Raw genomic sequence first — 16,234 nt, 5'->3', positions numbered from 1 at the left:
ATTGATGGAAAACTGCGCTGAGTTGCTTGCTAGCTAGGAGGCGACCATATATACATGCCCTGAGACGTGCTAGTCCAAGGTAGTCAACAGAGGTGACGATCAAGGCCTATAGGACCGACTTGCACCGCAACGGAGGCTAATGCATGCGCGCCGACCACTGCGCAGGACTCCCTTACCAGTCGCCAAACTATGCAAGCGTACTCGAGCCTGGTCGCAACGAGAAGACCGTAGCCGTGGCTTCACAACTACACGAACCTCACCGAGACAGATGCTCGATCTCTAATCGTTAAGTCGACACCAGTGAGCATGTGTCCCCACGGCAGCAGCGCACAACTCTTCAGCGAGGGTCACGGACGGCACGTCAAGGGTGCATGCTGCGACCGTTCACAGCCTCACGAATCAATGTCAGACGTGTACCACCAGACCGGGGACCTCTAGGGCAGGGAACGGCAGTGTAAGGAGATCTTACCACGGCTCACGACGATGCGGTTTGACTGGCGTGGCACGCCGTGAACTGATGGACTTGATGCCGGGCAAAGCGCAATGGCTGAGGCATCTTCGCAGAATGAGAGGAAAGAGAGCGAGCCCAGAAGCCAGTCAGCTCCGGGTAACCGAGAATCAGGAAGGTCAGTGGTCTCAACATCCACAGCCCAAGTCGGAGAACTTTCAGAATCTTTCGATCCCCACAAGAGAAACACACAAGAGGAAACATGAAAGAAAGAAACACGTTAATGAAGAAAGTGAATGGGTCAACACTGATTCTGAAGCGGCAAGTCCTCCTTCCGGAACTTTGTACATTGAAGCTGAAGAAGAAGAACGGAGAGATCAGCTTCTCTGGGAAATGTCAGCGATGAGCGATCCAGATAGCGAAGCTATAGAAGAAGAATGGAGAAGTCAGCTTCTCCATAAAAGGGAAAAATATCACCGATGAGCGGTTCAAGGGAAGTTCAGCAATGTCGTAATTCCAAACCAAATCCAAGTCTGATAATGACTGACCATGAAACAGGCGCAGAGTCGATACCCACCGTCGAGTCTCGAGATCGAGGCGAGAACGACCATAGCATCGGCCCTGTAGCGGCTACATCGATTGTGCATGCTGTACAGCGCTCTGTGGTGAATCAAATTGGGTCCCCATCACCGCCTCTGCCCGTCCACGATAGAGAGCCTGACTATTCATCAGACGGTTTCTCTCCGACCTTCAACTGTCAGCCGGTTTATTCACCCGGCCCAGTCTACTTGTATCATCGCTCGTCCCAGCGCGCCCAACATAAACCTTCGGGAAATCCGGCGGTCGTCAGACGGATGGTGAGGCGTCGCCTGGCAGAACGTGACATCGGACCTTTGTATCAGCAGATCAAATCCAAGACTGACTATGGGCCGATGGTACTGGAAGCACATCTCACACGCATCATGCTGTCATATGCCGACAATCTAGAGCGCGAAGCTCGCACTAAGGGCGAAACAGATATAAGCCGACTCGTTCGAAAGAACGCAGTTCATCTCGCAGGACGTTTAGTGTGCCGTCGATTCCCAAAAGGTACACTGTTGTACAAGCCAGATCTACGGAAGACAGAACGGATATTCTCGACGATGAATATAGAGCCAGGCTTCCGTGGTACGATTCATCGCGAGGAAGTTCGGAGAGAAACGTGGACTGCGACTCTGAAGACTTTCTGGTATGAGATGTATCCACTGGCAATGTGCAAGTAAAACCCTTTCTATACGAAGGCGAGCTGAGAGGATACAGAGAATTATCCTTGACTGACTGACGTACAGAAATGCAGGCATTTGGCCTACAGTGACGTTCATGGATACCGCGACGGCGGTGTTGTGCGCATCATACGACAAATGCACCGAATTTCCGGCGTCAGTGTTCATCTTCGCACGCACAATGGCGCTTCGTCTGGAAAGAAGTATTCGTTCCGGCCTCGAGCCTGGCTTCAGACAGCTGCCAGAGCAATGTCGAGAATCGTCTCTCACGCAACCAAAGATGCGGAGACATTGCCACGGCACACAAACTCAGCAGCCGGAGCTCCTGTGATGGCTGGGCGGCCGCTCAAGTCACAGCGAGACTTGTAGCTGCTGGCTTGTTTGCACAGTACAGGGCAGCATGTCGTTGTTGCTCAAAGTCTTATGAAGGACACCACTACCGATCGTGAGCTCTTCCGCTTCCTGACATTGCAGATGCAAGAGCACTGTGGCCGATCCAGAAGTTCCTTCGCTGTGAGGCGCATCCAGAACATATTCTTCGTCAAGGTAATCTCGAGTCGGAGACTGATTTGCCATCAACTGAGATTGACTGCGTCCAGTTCCGACTGCGTAAAGGAAACGTTGCCGAGATTCGTCACCACCCTTACTGCTGCACTCTGCGCAGTTGCGAGTGCATCCCTCCGCGGGTCAAAGTCATCAAGCCGACAATGGGCTCGGAAGAGTGCGACTGCAACCCGTTTGGCCCACAAGACGCCTGGCCTCCAGTCTGCCCTGAGTTCATGATGCACATGCTCAACTCGCCCAGCTGCATCGCAGACGATGACGCTTCTATACTGGAACAGCTGCCAAGACGGACTGCAAGCTCAAAGAGACGGACGGTGCTCCGTCCAAGTGCTGGGGGCTGTATTTTCAGGAAGACGTCGACGCCAGCGCCAGCATCGGTTTCGTGTTTGTGATCCTCTTCTTGGCAAGCCGGGTGTTCCTGATCCTGTGGACAGTTTTCAAGGACGACATTCGAGGCGCTCCGGGTATCAGTGCGTACATTGTTGCGATTGCTACATGTTCGGGGTCTGGGTTGCCACGACGAGTAGGACGTTTGTGTAGCGATTTGCTAAGCGAGGCAGACTGCTGGTAACGTCAGGTCTTGATGCGCAAAGACATTTCCAGAGGTGAACAGGCAACAACTTTGTAGGCATATCTTTCTCAACTCGCCATGGCCACACACGCCGTCGAAATTGGCAAAGACCTCCACCACATTGAGTAGGGTGACAAGGCAGCACCAAAACCGTGCGCTGGCGTACCAAGCACGCAGACGAGAGAAGGTACCGTGGACACGCCGCATTCAGCCAGCCTCCAACCAAAGCGGTGCGGAGAAGCGCATGAAACATCACGTGTCCTCGTTCGCATCTGCAGCGCGTGTTTGACGACCCAACCAGCGACGTCAGAGACGGAGCTGAAGTGCAAGCATGCTGTCGCTAACATCTCAGCCTTGCGGGTTAGCGTAGTTAGACGCTTGTTGCATGCACTGCGAACGCCGCCAGGAGTGCGCCGGTGAGTTTTGGAACAAGTCCGCACCCGTGTCAGACTTCAACATGTTCTGCGAAAGAAGATAACTTCTATGCAGATGCAAAGGCGTAGCAAATTAGTAGCATTCAGATGTAAGCCCCTGTGGTGGCCAGACGGGCGGTGCAAGCAGAAAGGGCCTTCCAATTTTAGAGTGCTGCTGCGCGCCGGGATCCACGCGCGCACGTCTAGCGTTGGGCGAATGGGGGCGCGGGTCGCCTCTCGGCCGTTTAGATCTGGGGGGTCGGTGGATGCTGAAACTTCCAACATATCTTCGCTGACCGCTGCAATCTGCTTCCGCAATTGCGCTGTTCCAGTATCCTCACTCTGCACATAACGCCTTCAGCTTGCTACCTTCGGCATTTTCCGGTCTTGCACGTCGAATCTCTGCATTGCTTGGGTGCGGCTGTCTCAAGGGGTCCTCACACACATCCACACACCACACGGCGCCCGTTTCATCATGAGTGTGAGTAGCCATTCCTCATTGCTGCGAGCAGGCGCGCCCTCCTTCCTGCTTCTTTTGCTTCTGCAACTCGAACCCGTCCCTCCACCACCATGTCCAAGCTGACCGAGATGAACGAGCAGTACGGCAACAGCGGTTACAACCAGATCGACGGCTACGGCGCCAACCCGTACGACCAGCGCAACAACAACAACAACAACAACAACGGAAACGGCAACAACGATGGCGGTCGCTTCAACAACTACTCGCAGGGCAACTACGACGACTGTACGTCATGACAGCACCGCGCTGTGGCAATGAGGCCGCTGACCACCCCTAGCTGAGCTAGAGATGCAAAACTACCCCCCCCAAGGCGGCGCAGACCCTAATGCGATCCTCAACGAATGCCGCAAAGTCGACCGCGCGCTGGACGACCTCGACGGCCAGCTCGCCGACCTCGAGCGCGTCTTCAGACAGGTCCTGGCCCGCCCCGACATGCCCTCGGGCGAGATCAACAACCTCAGCACACAGATCATGACAGGCTACCGCGGCCTCGTCTCGCGCGTCAAGAACATCAAGAGCAAGCCCGAGTCTGGCAGCCCCAGGAATGCGCCCCAGGTCGGCAAGATCGACCGCAGGCTCAAGGCCACCATCAACAAGTACCAGACCCTCGAGGCCGACTTCCGGCGAGACTCCCAGGCTGCGGCGGAGCGCCAGTACCGCATTGTGCGCCCAGATGCTACCGAGGAGGAGGTCAGGGAAGCTGTCGCCGACCCGGACGCGCCCATCTTCCAGCAGGCCGTACGTGCCTGATTCTCACACCTATCGTACCCCTGCTAACACGATTCCCAGCTTCTCAACTCCGACCGCCGCGGCCAAGCCTCGAGCACCCTCCGCAACGTCAAGGAGCGCCACGACGCGATCCAGAACATCGAGCGCCAGATGGTCGAGCTCGCCCAGCTCTTCCAGGACCTCGACCAGATCGTGCAGCAGCAGGAACCCCTCGTGACCAACATCGAGCAAAAGGGCGAGGAGATCCACGACAACGTCGTGCAGGCGAACACAGAAATCGGCGGCGCCATCGAAAAGGCCCGCAGCCGCAACCGCAAGAAGTGGTGGTGCCTGCTGATTGTGCTGCTGATCATCATCGTCGTCGTCGTCGTCGCCGTTGTCGTCACCCAGGTCAACAAGGCCGCTGCCGGCGGCGGCACCTGAGCTGCCTGCCCTGGCCCACGCCCTCGTATCCTTCTCACATCTCATCATCGAGCTCCATCGCCATTTCCACCACCCGTCCCCCGCCACACCCTCGTATCCCTCTCATATCTCAGCAGGCCGGCACGATACGTTGTATAATACCTCGATTCCCGGTGGACATGTTCCCTTCCATCTCATCTCTCACATTTCCTAACTTTATTTCTGCGAACCTTGGAGGACTCCGAACATTTTTTTCGGAGGAAAATTGGATTGCCAGTGTCAGTACTCTTGTCTCGTTTGTTTCTGGGCGCGCGTTGGCGTCCTTTATTTCAGCAGCATGGGCTGTGTCGTGTTGCACAATTGGGAGGGGGAGGGGGGATGTACAGTGCCTCGCGAAGAAGAGAGGCGGACGTAGAAGAAAATGTTCATATAGCTACATTCGAGCTGCGGGCTAGCACGGCTGTGTGATGTTGTACATTGGTCTACCATGGACCGTTCTCCAGCTACTCTACACCCCAGCACAGGTACTTTCTCGTACTGATATATACACGCCTACGACGACTGGAACGGCACGCTCTCCCCCGTGCTCGTCCTCGCAGCCTCCGCCTCCTGCGCAGTCCTGCCCGGTTATACCCTCGCATCCTGCCCCGCTTCTTCCCCCGCCTCTTCCCCAAGCTTCTTTCTCACCTGCTCACTCTTGTCCTTATCCAGCCCCTGCTTATCATACTCCTCATCACTCACAACTCGCACGACCTGGATCTTCGTCTTGCCCGACCGGAGCACCAGCGCCTCGAAATCAACAAGAAAGTGCTGCGGGTTCACACTCGGACCGGCCTCGATGGGCGCCCACTTCAGACTCGTGGGGGACTCGACACTGCCAGACATGGGCACGACGACGTAAGCGCCTTTGCTTGCGATCAGGCGGTGCGCTTCGCTCTTCGTAGCGCTGAGACCGGCGGCGTGCAGCACGCGGGGAAAAGATCCGGGTTGGAGGAGCGAGAGGGGAACGGTGATGACCGAGTCCTTCGTCTGTGGAGAGGTAGATGTGGAGGTGCCGGAGGCGGGTTGGGTCGTCGCCGAGGACGCGGCGTATGCACGCTTGTATTCGACAAGCTGCATGTCGAACTCGCTCAGCTCTTTCTGTGCGCCTAGCCCGGCGTTGGGGTTAGCGGTTCCGAGCGTATTGCGCAGTGCGCCGAGAGAGAAGGTGTTTGTGCCGTGGCTGAAGGCCTCCTTGTGTGCTGTTTCGGCCTTCTTTGCTTCTGCGGCGCCGTGAGCGAGCTCGACGATCTCCTTTGCCAGAATGTGTTGCGCAATGCGCTGTGACGCGTCTTTGCGCTGCTGTTCTACGAGGAGGGAGATCTGGTCGAGAGGGAGGAAGGTGAAGAGCTTTAGGTAGCGCTCGACATCTGCGTCTGCGGTGCGCATGAAGTATTGGTACAAGTCAAACGAGTTCATCATAGTCTTGTCGAGCCAGACGGCGTTACCTGCGCTCTTGCCGAACTTTTCGCCCGAGGCGGTGGTGAGAAGAGGTGTGGTGAGACCATAGGCTGCGAGGCGTGGGTCCTCCTCCTCCTTCTGGGAGGACTCGAGATGGCGGATCTTGCGCATGTGCGAGACGGCATCCATGCCTGCGCAGATGTTGCCATATTGATCTGAACCGCCAATCTGAAGTTGCACGCCCTGGTTGCGGTACATGCTCCACCAGTCGTAGGCTTGGAACAGTGGATAGGAAAATTCGGATATGGCCATACCCTCGCCGCTTTCCATGCGTAGCTTGACCCTACATCTTGTCAGCGTGGTCACACCTGAAGCAGTGCTAGTGCCTACGAGTCGCGGCTCAGCATGGTGCCCAGACGCATGCCAGAGCCCAAGTCTCTCATCAATTCCACAGCATTGAGCTTCTCCAGCCATGTTCGATTGTTGAGGATCTCTTGCTTCCTGCTTGTCTCCGGCGAAAAGTGATGCTTGATCCCTAGACACTTGACATGGGTCCATAGCTTGTCGAGCTGTCGCCGTATGCTTTCAATGTTCATAGTCTGAACATCTGCGCCTTGTCTTGAGCGTGCCGTGGTTCTTCCCGAAGGATCTCCAATCTGCACTGTGCCTCCTCCTAGCTGTCCTGTATTAACCTTCTGTTGCATGCGTTTCGGCGCAAGTCGCTCACCAAGCTGACGGTGTAGTAGCCGTGGAGGTACATCCAGTACATTGCCATGAGCGGAATCAGATGACCAACATGAAGTGAGGGCGCGGTAGGATCGACACCGACATAGACTCCTATGCGCTTCTCGGTGAGGAGCCAGTCGAGCGTTTGGCGGCCGCTGTATGCATGCATTAGCTCTGTCCTGAGCCTTTGATACGCGGAATGACTACCCAGCAACATCTTTGACGAGTCCTCGCTCCTCAAGAACACTCAACATGCTCTGCTGTACGCCCAGTCTTATCCTGCTGGCATGCTCCTCCCACTCGGCGTGTCGCGAAGCTTGATCGGCGTTTTCGGCAGCCCATCTTTTCTTCGGTCGCTCGCCGCGGGCGAGAGTGTGTTGAGTGCGTATGCATTGCCGATAGACATACTGCCGCCGCTGCGACAGGTGTCTGAGCATCAACATCGCCGTCAATGGTTCTGGCGCAAAACGCGACTTCCATCTTGAAAGTGACGATCAGTCACGCACAGACCGCGGCTTCCCCGAGCACCTCCGCACCGCACTTGCACCATGCACGTCACCTGCCTTCCTAGTCCAGCATGCATCGACATCGACTCCTTGCGTGATCACTCACTTACTCCTCAATACTATCCGTTCATCTCAATACACCAATTGTGCAACTGTCAAACACGCGCCTCGTCCCCAAGACCGCTAACATGTACGCTACACTCACATGCCATCCTCCCTTAGGACAGACCACGACGATTCCAGTCGACAGATCGACCGTCAAGTTCACCGTCCTGATCGAGAGCTCGGCTGGATCAGAGAAAACATGGGAGGCTGCACTATGGCACAACTTTGATGACAAAGAGAAGTGGGCCAGTCTGAACCTCAACGCAGTACCGGAACCTTCCCTTACAGTCGTGAAAGCGAGCCAGACGAACGTTCGCCAACAATTCTTCACAATCGAACTCCCCGGACGTCCGAAGCACGGTGGTTCCTTGTCGTACACTGTTACATTCCGAGCCAGCGAGAATGAACCATGGAAGTGGGCTAACGAGCAGTTTTCCACCTCAGACGGCCGCCTCATCTACCAGTCGGAGGATGCGTTGAGCGATGACTTGACACATTATATCGATGCATTACCTCCATACCTGCAAATTAAGAAAGAGCAAAGTGACTCGCCTGAGACCCTCCTATGGTCCATCACGAGTCCTGTCAAAGCCGCTTCCGGGTCCACCTCAGGCTACTCGCACAACAGCCTGGGCAAACCGCTAGACTTCACACGCTGGTTTGCCTTGGTCCGTTTGTGGAGCCCTTGGCTAGCCCCAAGACAGGGAAAGAATCGCTTTCAACCCGACAAGGAAGCTATCCTCGCGACGTTCGAACGCGAAGATGGCTCTCATCTGGTTGTCTTGGCGATCAGTGGCGTGGATGATGTACTGACAACCTTGAGCCATGATGGCGAAGGGCGAATTGTGATTCAATCCCGCAACGACAGTGAAGAAGACGGCGTCTCACAATTGGTTGCCGCTGTGGGCAAAGACCTAAACCATGCGATAGCAGCTGTTATGTATCATGCAAGGAAGCTGGTGATGAAGTACGGAGTGGGTGCCGAAGAGGCGGAAGCTGAGCTGAAGGCGCTGGCTGACGACTTCAAGCCAGAGTGGTTGGAAAACTGGTGTAAGTCTCCTTAGGTTCGTCTCTGCGGAGACGACAAACACTGATCATTGTAGACGATGGACTCTCATACTGCACCTGGAATGGCATTGGACAACATCTCACGGAACAGAAACTGTTCGACGCATTGGAGTCATTGGCCAAGAACGAGATTAACATCAGCAACCTTATCATTGACGACAACTGGCAATCCCTGGTACGTACTCTGGGAAGCCACTTACTTCAAATACTGACGCAATCTAGAATCATGAGGGCGGCGATCAGTTCAAAAACGCCTGGGTCGAGTTTGAAGCAACCAAGAATGGGTTCCCTCGTGGCCTCAAAGCGACGGTCGGCGACATCCGCACTAAATACAAGAACATCAAGCATATTGCAGTGTGGCATGCGCTATTCGGCTACTGGGGCGGAATCGCACCTGAAGGCAAGATCGCGAAAGAGTATAAAACCACCGTTGTCCAGAAGAAGGATGGGGTGTCTGGCGGAAAGTTCACCGTCGTTGCAGAGGAAGACGTCAGCCGCTTCTACAAGGACTTCTACCGGTTTCTAAGCTCCGCTGGTATCGACTCGGTCAAGACTGACGCTCAGTTCTTCCTCGACGAATTGGACGATGCTACGGATCGCCGAAACTTGATCAGATCGTATCAAGACGCGTGGAACGTTGCACAGCTCCGCTACTTCTCTGCCAGGGCTATCTCGTGCATGTCACAATCGCCGCAGATGATCTTCCACTCACAGCTACGCTCCAACATGCCACAGATACTGCTGCGTAACTCAGATGACTTCTTTCCGGAAGTCCCAGCTTCCCACCCCTGGCACATCTTCTGCAACGCACACAACGCTATCTTCAACCAATACCTCAACATCCTTCCTGATTGGGATATGTTTCAAACCTCGCATGATTACGCCTCATTCCATGCCGCTGGACGATGCGTGTCTGGTGGTCCAATTTATATCACGGATGTACCAGGGCAGCACGACATTGACCTCATTGGGCAGATGACAGGAAACACACCTCGCGACAACACGGTCATCCTTCGCCCACACACTGTCGGCAAGAGCACATCAGCCTACAACTCCTACGATGACCCCGTCTTACTGAAAGTCGCGACCTATGTTGGGATGGCACACAGCGGCGTCAGTATTTTGGGCATCTTCAATTGCACACAGCGACCTCTTTCCGAACTGATCGGACTCGACTCATTCCCTGGTGCCGAGAAGGGCACATACGTCATCAGGAACCACACTACTGGTCAAGTCACCAGACCGACCAGCATTGAAGGTGATGACGCTTTTGTTCACCTAGAGCTACCGACACGAGGATGGGAGATACTCTCTGCCTTCCCGCTGCAGACCTTCAAGCTCAAGCGAAGCCATGAGGTGAAAGGATCGGACGAAGTGCAGGTAGCCAACTTGGGCGTTCTAGGCAAGATGACCGGAGCTGCAGCAATTGTAAACACAGATAGCTACGTTGACCGCTCATCAGGTCGCCTGCGAATTTGGACTTCATTGAAGGTCTTGGGCACATACGGTAAGTTTCTGACAGCCCCTCCGTTCACCCTGTGGTAGAGGCTAACGTTCTGAAGGGCTGTACATCTCCAATCTTAAGTACCGCAATCTGGAAGACGACGTCATGGCATTGATTTTTGGAAGACCTATAGCGAGACATTGCGTTAAGGCCAGCGAAACATGCGAAAATGTGCTCGAAATAGACACAAAAAGAGCTTGGATGGAAAGCGACTCAAAGGCGTCTTGGAGCAACGAAGTGGCCGTAGAGGTTGTCATTCGGTGAACAACGAACTCGCACGATCTCTTTGTGTGGCGGCAGTGAGATCTGCCTTTGTTTCTGTTATGTCCGCTTCTTGTGTTACACGTTACCGCTCTTCTTTGACGCTGGCGTCCACAAAGAACGTCCTCATGAAAGAATAATGCACTTGGTCCTTGTGATTCTCAGTCATGATGAGTAAAACGCTCGCGCCACGCTTTTCTTCGGTCTCAGAGACTTACTTACGATTGTCACTTTGCGCTCAGAGAGCAGTACATCTATACTTTCATAGCTAACACGCACGTATCGATCAGTCACAACTAGAACACTGGACTTGAGGTCCTGTCAGCAGCCGCCATGGACGCATTAGCAGCGCTGCCAGCGCAAATTGCCGCCAACTACCATACGTTCATGAATATTCCACACATAGACAGCATTTTTTTCGGGTTGCTCATTACTGGCGGCGTTGTCGGAGTTCCGTACGTAAGCAGGAGGTTTAATGGTTTGCTCGATGCGCCTCCGCGAGGACCACCGATCGATAACGACATCGCTGAAGACGAGCAACAGACGCTTTACGACGAGCAACAGACGCTTTACGACGAGCAACAGACGCTTTACGACGAGCAGCAAGCGCTCGAAGTTATACTGACCAACGTAGAGTTGCCTGTTGTCCTTCCAGCTGCTCCGAATTTTCCTCTACCTTCGATTTGGGGCCTCCCCAACACCGTCTCTTACACACCTGGCAAACCATGGAATCAAGCTCTCACACTCCGTCAGAGAGCTACCCCTACTCAGGCTACTCCATGGGCGTTTTTTGGATTCATAGCGGGTCTGCTTCTCTATGTTTCCTGCCTGGTCACGCTCATCCGGTGGTGTTGCTGTAGACGCCGGAACAATGCTGCAGCTACTGATGACAACGACGACGCACATGAGGCTCCAGTCAATGATGCGACGGAAGATGCGATAACGAAGACTTCTGCTCAAGCTCAGAGCCACGATCTCGAGATGCAACTGAACGATCTGCAACTTGAATTGCACACACTCCGCTCACAGCTCGCAGAGAAGGACAAGCGGACTAGCGGCTCCGAGAGCGCGACACCTGCCACTTCTGAGCGTGAGCGAAGGCTTCAGGACGATTTGGACAGAGAGCGAGGCCTCAGGACTGCGGCGAGCGGCGAGCTTACCAGTCAGCAGAGGCTGGATGCTGAACGTGATGCGGAGCTATCGAGACTGCGCAAGGAGAACTCTGATTTGCAGGGACAGGTCGACCATCTTCAGCAACGGTTGAGCAGCAAGGATGATGAAAGAACGCAATCTGATGGCCCATCAGCATCGCGCACACGATCGTTATCAGCGGCATCGCAACCTTCGTCAGGTGACAGCTTGTATACAGACGAGCATGGCCAATACTTACCCGATATACCGGAGAACTACTGTCCGCAGCCCTCTATCAACTCTACGCACAACAGGGCCGCCATCAACAACACACAACCTCAAAACCATGAACAGCACGAGAATCATGAACAAACAGAGAATGGCTCTGAAAGCGAACTCACCACTGCTGAGGCGCGCATTACACAGTTACAGACAGAGCTCGATCAAGCAAACGCAAACGTGGGCCACTTAACACGACAGCGTGATGCTACAACACAACAGCTTGAACATGCCCAGAAAGATATTGAGGATCTGAAAATACAGCTCAAGTCTTGCGACGACGATTGTAACAAGCTTCGCGAGTGCGAAGGAGATCACAAGTGCAACGGGGACGAGTTGAATCAGGCTAAGGGAAGGATTGAGGACCTACGTGAGCAAGTAAGCAATCTGGACGGTGAATTGGCCAATGCCGAGGATGAGGTCAAGTATCTAGACGGAATGGTTGATGACAACAAGAAAACTATTGGAGACTTAGCGGCTCGGCAGGAAGCAGGCCATGTCAAGATTGGGGACCTCGAAAGAGATCTGAAGGCCCGAGACCTTCAATGCGAGCATTGGGAGAAGGAGTTTAAAGACACCAAAGCAAAGCTAGATGCCTGCGAGATCAAGCAAAAGCGAGACTCGGGAGACTCGGCTTTTGAGAAGACGATGTTCAAAGAGAACGCGGATCTCAAGGCGGAGAACGAGACTCTTTGTAAAGATTTGCACGATCAACAGGGCAAGCTCAACGACTGCGAGTCAAGAAGTAAGCCACAAGCAGAACAGCTCAAGGATGCAGCGGCAAGACAGCAAGATGATGCTGCACCTGGTGCACAGGTTAAGAACATCAACGCTGAACTAACTAAAGCAACCGAATCGACACCTGCAACTGAAACGGAGACAACCGTGGAGTCTGAAGGTAAAGATGTTACTAAAGAATCAGCGCAAGAGCCGGAAGCTGGAGTCGCAGCCGAGGAATCATCGACCACGAAGAAGCAAGCTACTGTTGACACAGCGGATGGACAGCAAGGATCCAGCGGCAGCGAGGACGCGTCGAAGAAGTCAGAGGACGCTGCTGATGGACAGCCTCCTGCTGTTTCAACGACACTAGATGCCGGTACTGCCGGTGCATCTGGTACCAGTCCCGATGCTTTGGGAGCATACGATCCGCAGGAGCATCAGTCATTGCCTGAGATATCGGCAGATAGACTATCAAGTACTAGTAACACAGTCTCCACCAGCAGCCCGGTTGCTACCGCTCCTCCTGCGACACCCAACAGTGGGATCATTCTCAGTAGCCATTTATCGTCATCCGCTCCACAGTTCCCGCCTTCGACCCAAGCTTTCAGGAAGATGAGTGAGAGTAGACACAACCCGGCCACACCGAACCATTATACTTCTCTACAGCAACACAGCATCCAGCAAGCGGGGACCAGGTCCACGCCAAACTCGCCACAACCGCCAAGTGGACCAGCTGAGACGCACAAGTGTAGCACATGCCATGCTAATTTTACTGACGATGCAAAGTGGAAGTTCGCTAAGGACCATGAGGGTAAATGTGCGGTATGGAGAAGGGAGTGGGAACCGGAGTCGTTCCTGCTGCCGGAAAAGAACCAGCGTAGGCAGTATAAGTATCCACCTCATTGGGCTAAGGGCAAGTTGACTGTCAAGGACCCAGACTGGCTACTTACAGCCAAAGAAACGGTAGATGAGTTCTACGAGAGCGCAAGGAAGACAGACCTGGCCAATATTTATGGACACTTACCCGATTTTGGATCGATTAACCCAAACATCAACCCTCAGACTACGACACTCCGACCAAATTGGCATGACTCCACTAAGCCTCCACACTTCAAGTATCCAGGACCGGACTCGCGATTCACTCCATCACCACGAGCTCCGGTATTTATCCCATCGACACACGCTCAGACTACTGCTTCAGCTGCACAGACTCCAGTTGCTCCACCTTCAGCACCAACAGCTGCTTCTGGAACCTCGCCATCCACGTTAGGAACTCCCAGTTCCACCAAGAATGGTAAAACAGAAAAGACTTGGGCAAAGGCTGAGGGGGAGCTTACGAAATACGAGGAGCCCGCCGCCGATAGGAAGGTAATTAACAAGACCGAAGATGAAAAGAACGAGAAAGCAGCGGAAGCCAATACAGAGAGCAAGCATACAGGCAAAACGACATCAAATACCGCTTCTCTAAGCTCACAGCAAAGCGGAGACTCAGAGCCTGAGAAGGCAAAGCTAGAAGAAACTTCATCCGCTAATAGTAGCCAAAACACTTCTGGACTACCGAGCCCGAGATTGGCAGCGCCGTCTCAGGGGATGGAAGGAGGAACTCGGCCAGCGCCGACAAGGCTACAAATGGCAGCCCTGCGCAATTCAGCTCGTGATGGGCTTGACACACCGCCCATGATCTCGGACAATTCGCAGCAGGCCAGTGCGAACATGCGCAAAAGCAAGCATGCACCAGCGAACTCACCGGCTCAAAGCACTCAACGACAAGGAACCCCGCAAACTCCTACCAAATCTTCTACACTAACACCGCCCGCCAACATTTCATCACCAGCGAGGCGTCCATCTCAACCGACTCAAGGGCGAATGACTCCGCGAAGCGGCACTGAGCCACCAACCTCATCGATGGGCTCTAAATTTTCAGCCCCACGAAGCTCGAATGGTGTTTCAGGAGCCCAAAAAGTAACAGGACGACGTTGGGGGGACGAATCAGATGAAGAACCTGAGAGTGATATGTCAGCGACCAGAAAGAAACAACTAGGCATCTCAAAGACACGGTTCAACGCAGCCACACGCTCTACAAATGTAGAGCAGAGCAGCGAGAACACAAAGAACAGAAAGACCAACCACAGCAAAGACAGCGTCGAGAACTCGCAACCTGCCTCAGCGCCTGCCACAGCAGTGACTTTCGACGCAGTCCCGACTGGCGCGTTCACGTTCGTGCACAACAACAGCACTAGACGACCTTCCGCACCGACAACCGACACTACCAATCCTCTATCTCAGGGAGCTCTTGCAACGCCTGCGTTCCAACAGAACAATGGACCGTCGACTGCGTCGGGCCTCGGAGGCAGCCAGTGGGCAACACTGCCGGGCACCGGTGGACTGTCGCCTGCGCGGACTCCCATGTCTGGTTCGTCTCAGAGTCCTCGGACACCGAGGAGTGCACGGGGAAGTGGGCACAATACTAATAGACAGCATAGAGGCGGGTATGGAGGCGGGAAGACTGCTTTGTAAGAGGACTACGTCAAGAAAGAAGGGAAGAAGCGGGAGTGAGGCGTTGGTTGATTTGGGTTGTACCGCGTAATTATAGAATTGTCTCGTTAGTTGGAAATGGGTTTTCTCTACTCGTACTGACAGTGATCACGATTACCTGTGGGCGTGTCGCGATGCAGGATTGCGCGCACTCCACTCTCGAGCAGTAGGAAAGTCGGCTACAAACATAGTTATCTTCCCGCCTCTTTTCCGTATGCAAGATGCGCATGGGTACCTATAAACGCTAGTCTCACGCGACGCTCCAAGCGGCCATGTTCTACAAGTCGCCGCCATCTACTGGCCTGTCTTGCCAAAGCGTGTCTATGTGCATGTGTGCAGTTGGCGTGTGTGCTTGGGTTGGTGTGGTCGATGTAACGTACGACATCTTCAACGTGTCGTGCTCGCCCGTCTCCCTTGGTGTCTGCACCGGCATCTGGGCAGATGCCTGGGTGTCCTGGCTCCTTACCTGTAGCTCTCGGGCCACTCCATCTACACGTGCTGCTCGTACAGCATGAATGTCTCATACCGCGTCTGGATGTGGTGGAAAAGGAGCGAGTCAAGGTAGCGCGCCTAATTCGAATGCGGCTATAAGGGGTCTGGAGGCTGCTGGCTGCAGTATTTGCAGACAGCTTCCTGTCTTGCGGGAACGGTGCTGTCGCTTTCTCCTTTGTGCTGACTACTGCTGTGTAGTCGCGCCGGTGGAATGCAGCGAGCAGCGGCGACCATTGTCAGTGCGTAGGGTAGATGGGAGTGACCGACGCCGCGCGGCGCCATGCCTTTGAACGTGGAGAGCATCCCCAAGTCCTCTGCGGGCGATCAACTGAAGCACTGCCAATCCTTCGCACATAATCACAACCTTGATGCCGCTGCACGCTGCACGCTGCACGCTGCTGTCAGCCTCGAGGCGGTGTCGTGTGTGCGGTGCTGTTGCACACGCACGCCGGGGCTTGTGCTCCCATCATAGCAACAGCTGCAGATCGACACCTCATTTCTCTCACGAGTCAGCCTCTTCAACACCGCTTGACGCCGCCTGCCAACGGCTGCACTCGT

At 54.3% G+C, this 16,234-nt stretch overlaps 5 protein-coding genes across 5 annotated transcripts; 4 read left to right on the top strand and 1 right to left on the bottom strand.

Annotated features, from left to right (window-relative positions):
- The first annotated feature begins 820 nt into the window (after positions 1 to 820).
- Positions 821 to 1,956, top strand: M421DRAFT_115962 (uncharacterized protein). The gene is made up of 2 exons (XM_033587249.1): positions 821 to 1,702; positions 1,777 to 1,956. Coding segments are annotated over exons 1-2 (777 nt in total). The 5' UTR covers positions 821 to 927; the 3' UTR covers positions 1,779 to 1,956.
- M421DRAFT_116444 (uncharacterized protein) lies at positions 1,923 to 3,087 on the top strand. Its single transcript, XM_033587254.1, has 3 exons — positions 1,923 to 2,256; positions 2,310 to 2,658; positions 2,709 to 3,087. Exons 1-3 carry the CDS (start codon positions 2,134 to 2,136, stop codon positions 2,843 to 2,845), a joined length of 609 nt encoding a protein of 202 aa, XP_033454474.1. The 5' UTR covers positions 1,923 to 2,133; the 3' UTR covers positions 2,846 to 3,087.
- Positions 3,088 to 3,846: 759 nt separating this feature from the next.
- M421DRAFT_51239 (syntaxin) lies at positions 3,847 to 4,930 on the top strand (the record flags this gene model as incomplete). Its single annotated transcript, XM_033594912.1, has 3 exons — positions 3,847 to 4,003; positions 4,056 to 4,516; positions 4,568 to 4,930. 3 exons carry the CDS (start codon positions 3,847 to 3,849, stop codon positions 4,928 to 4,930), a joined length of 981 nt encoding a protein of 326 aa, XP_033454473.1.
- Positions 4,931 to 5,348: 418 nt separating this feature from the next.
- On the bottom strand, positions 5,349 to 7,522 carry M421DRAFT_415268 (tyrosyl-tRNA synthetase). The gene is made up of 4 exons (XM_033590635.1): positions 7,283 to 7,522; positions 7,077 to 7,230; positions 6,740 to 7,026; positions 5,349 to 6,692 (listed from the first exon to the last, which is right to left on the bottom strand). Exons 2-4 carry the CDS (start codon positions 7,116 to 7,118, stop codon positions 5,537 to 5,539), a joined length of 1,485 nt encoding a protein of 494 aa, XP_033454472.1. The 5' UTR covers positions 7,119 to 7,230; positions 7,283 to 7,522; the 3' UTR covers positions 5,349 to 5,536.
- A 113-nt stretch (positions 7,523 to 7,635) lies between these two features.
- Positions 7,636 to 10,813, top strand: M421DRAFT_415267 (glycoside hydrolase family 36 protein). The gene is made up of 4 exons (XM_033590634.1): positions 7,636 to 8,736; positions 8,790 to 8,929; positions 8,977 to 10,261; positions 10,317 to 10,813. The coding sequence occupies exons 1-4, from the start codon at positions 7,770 to 7,772 to the stop codon at positions 10,520 to 10,522; spliced, it is 2,598 nt and encodes an 865-aa protein (XP_033454471.1). The 5' UTR covers positions 7,636 to 7,769; the 3' UTR covers positions 10,523 to 10,813.
- The last annotated feature ends 5,421 nt before the right edge of the window (positions 10,814 to 16,234 follow it).

This window comes from Didymella exigua, assembly GCF_010094145.1.
Source record: "Didymella exigua CBS 183.55 unplaced genomic scaffold M421scaffold_1, whole genome shotgun sequence".
Classification (NCBI taxonomy): Eukaryota; Fungi; Ascomycota; class Dothideomycetes; order Pleosporales; family Didymellaceae; genus Didymella; species Didymella exigua.
Note: the sequence above shows the minus strand (reverse complement) of the source record. Positions and strands in the feature narration are given on the sequence as shown.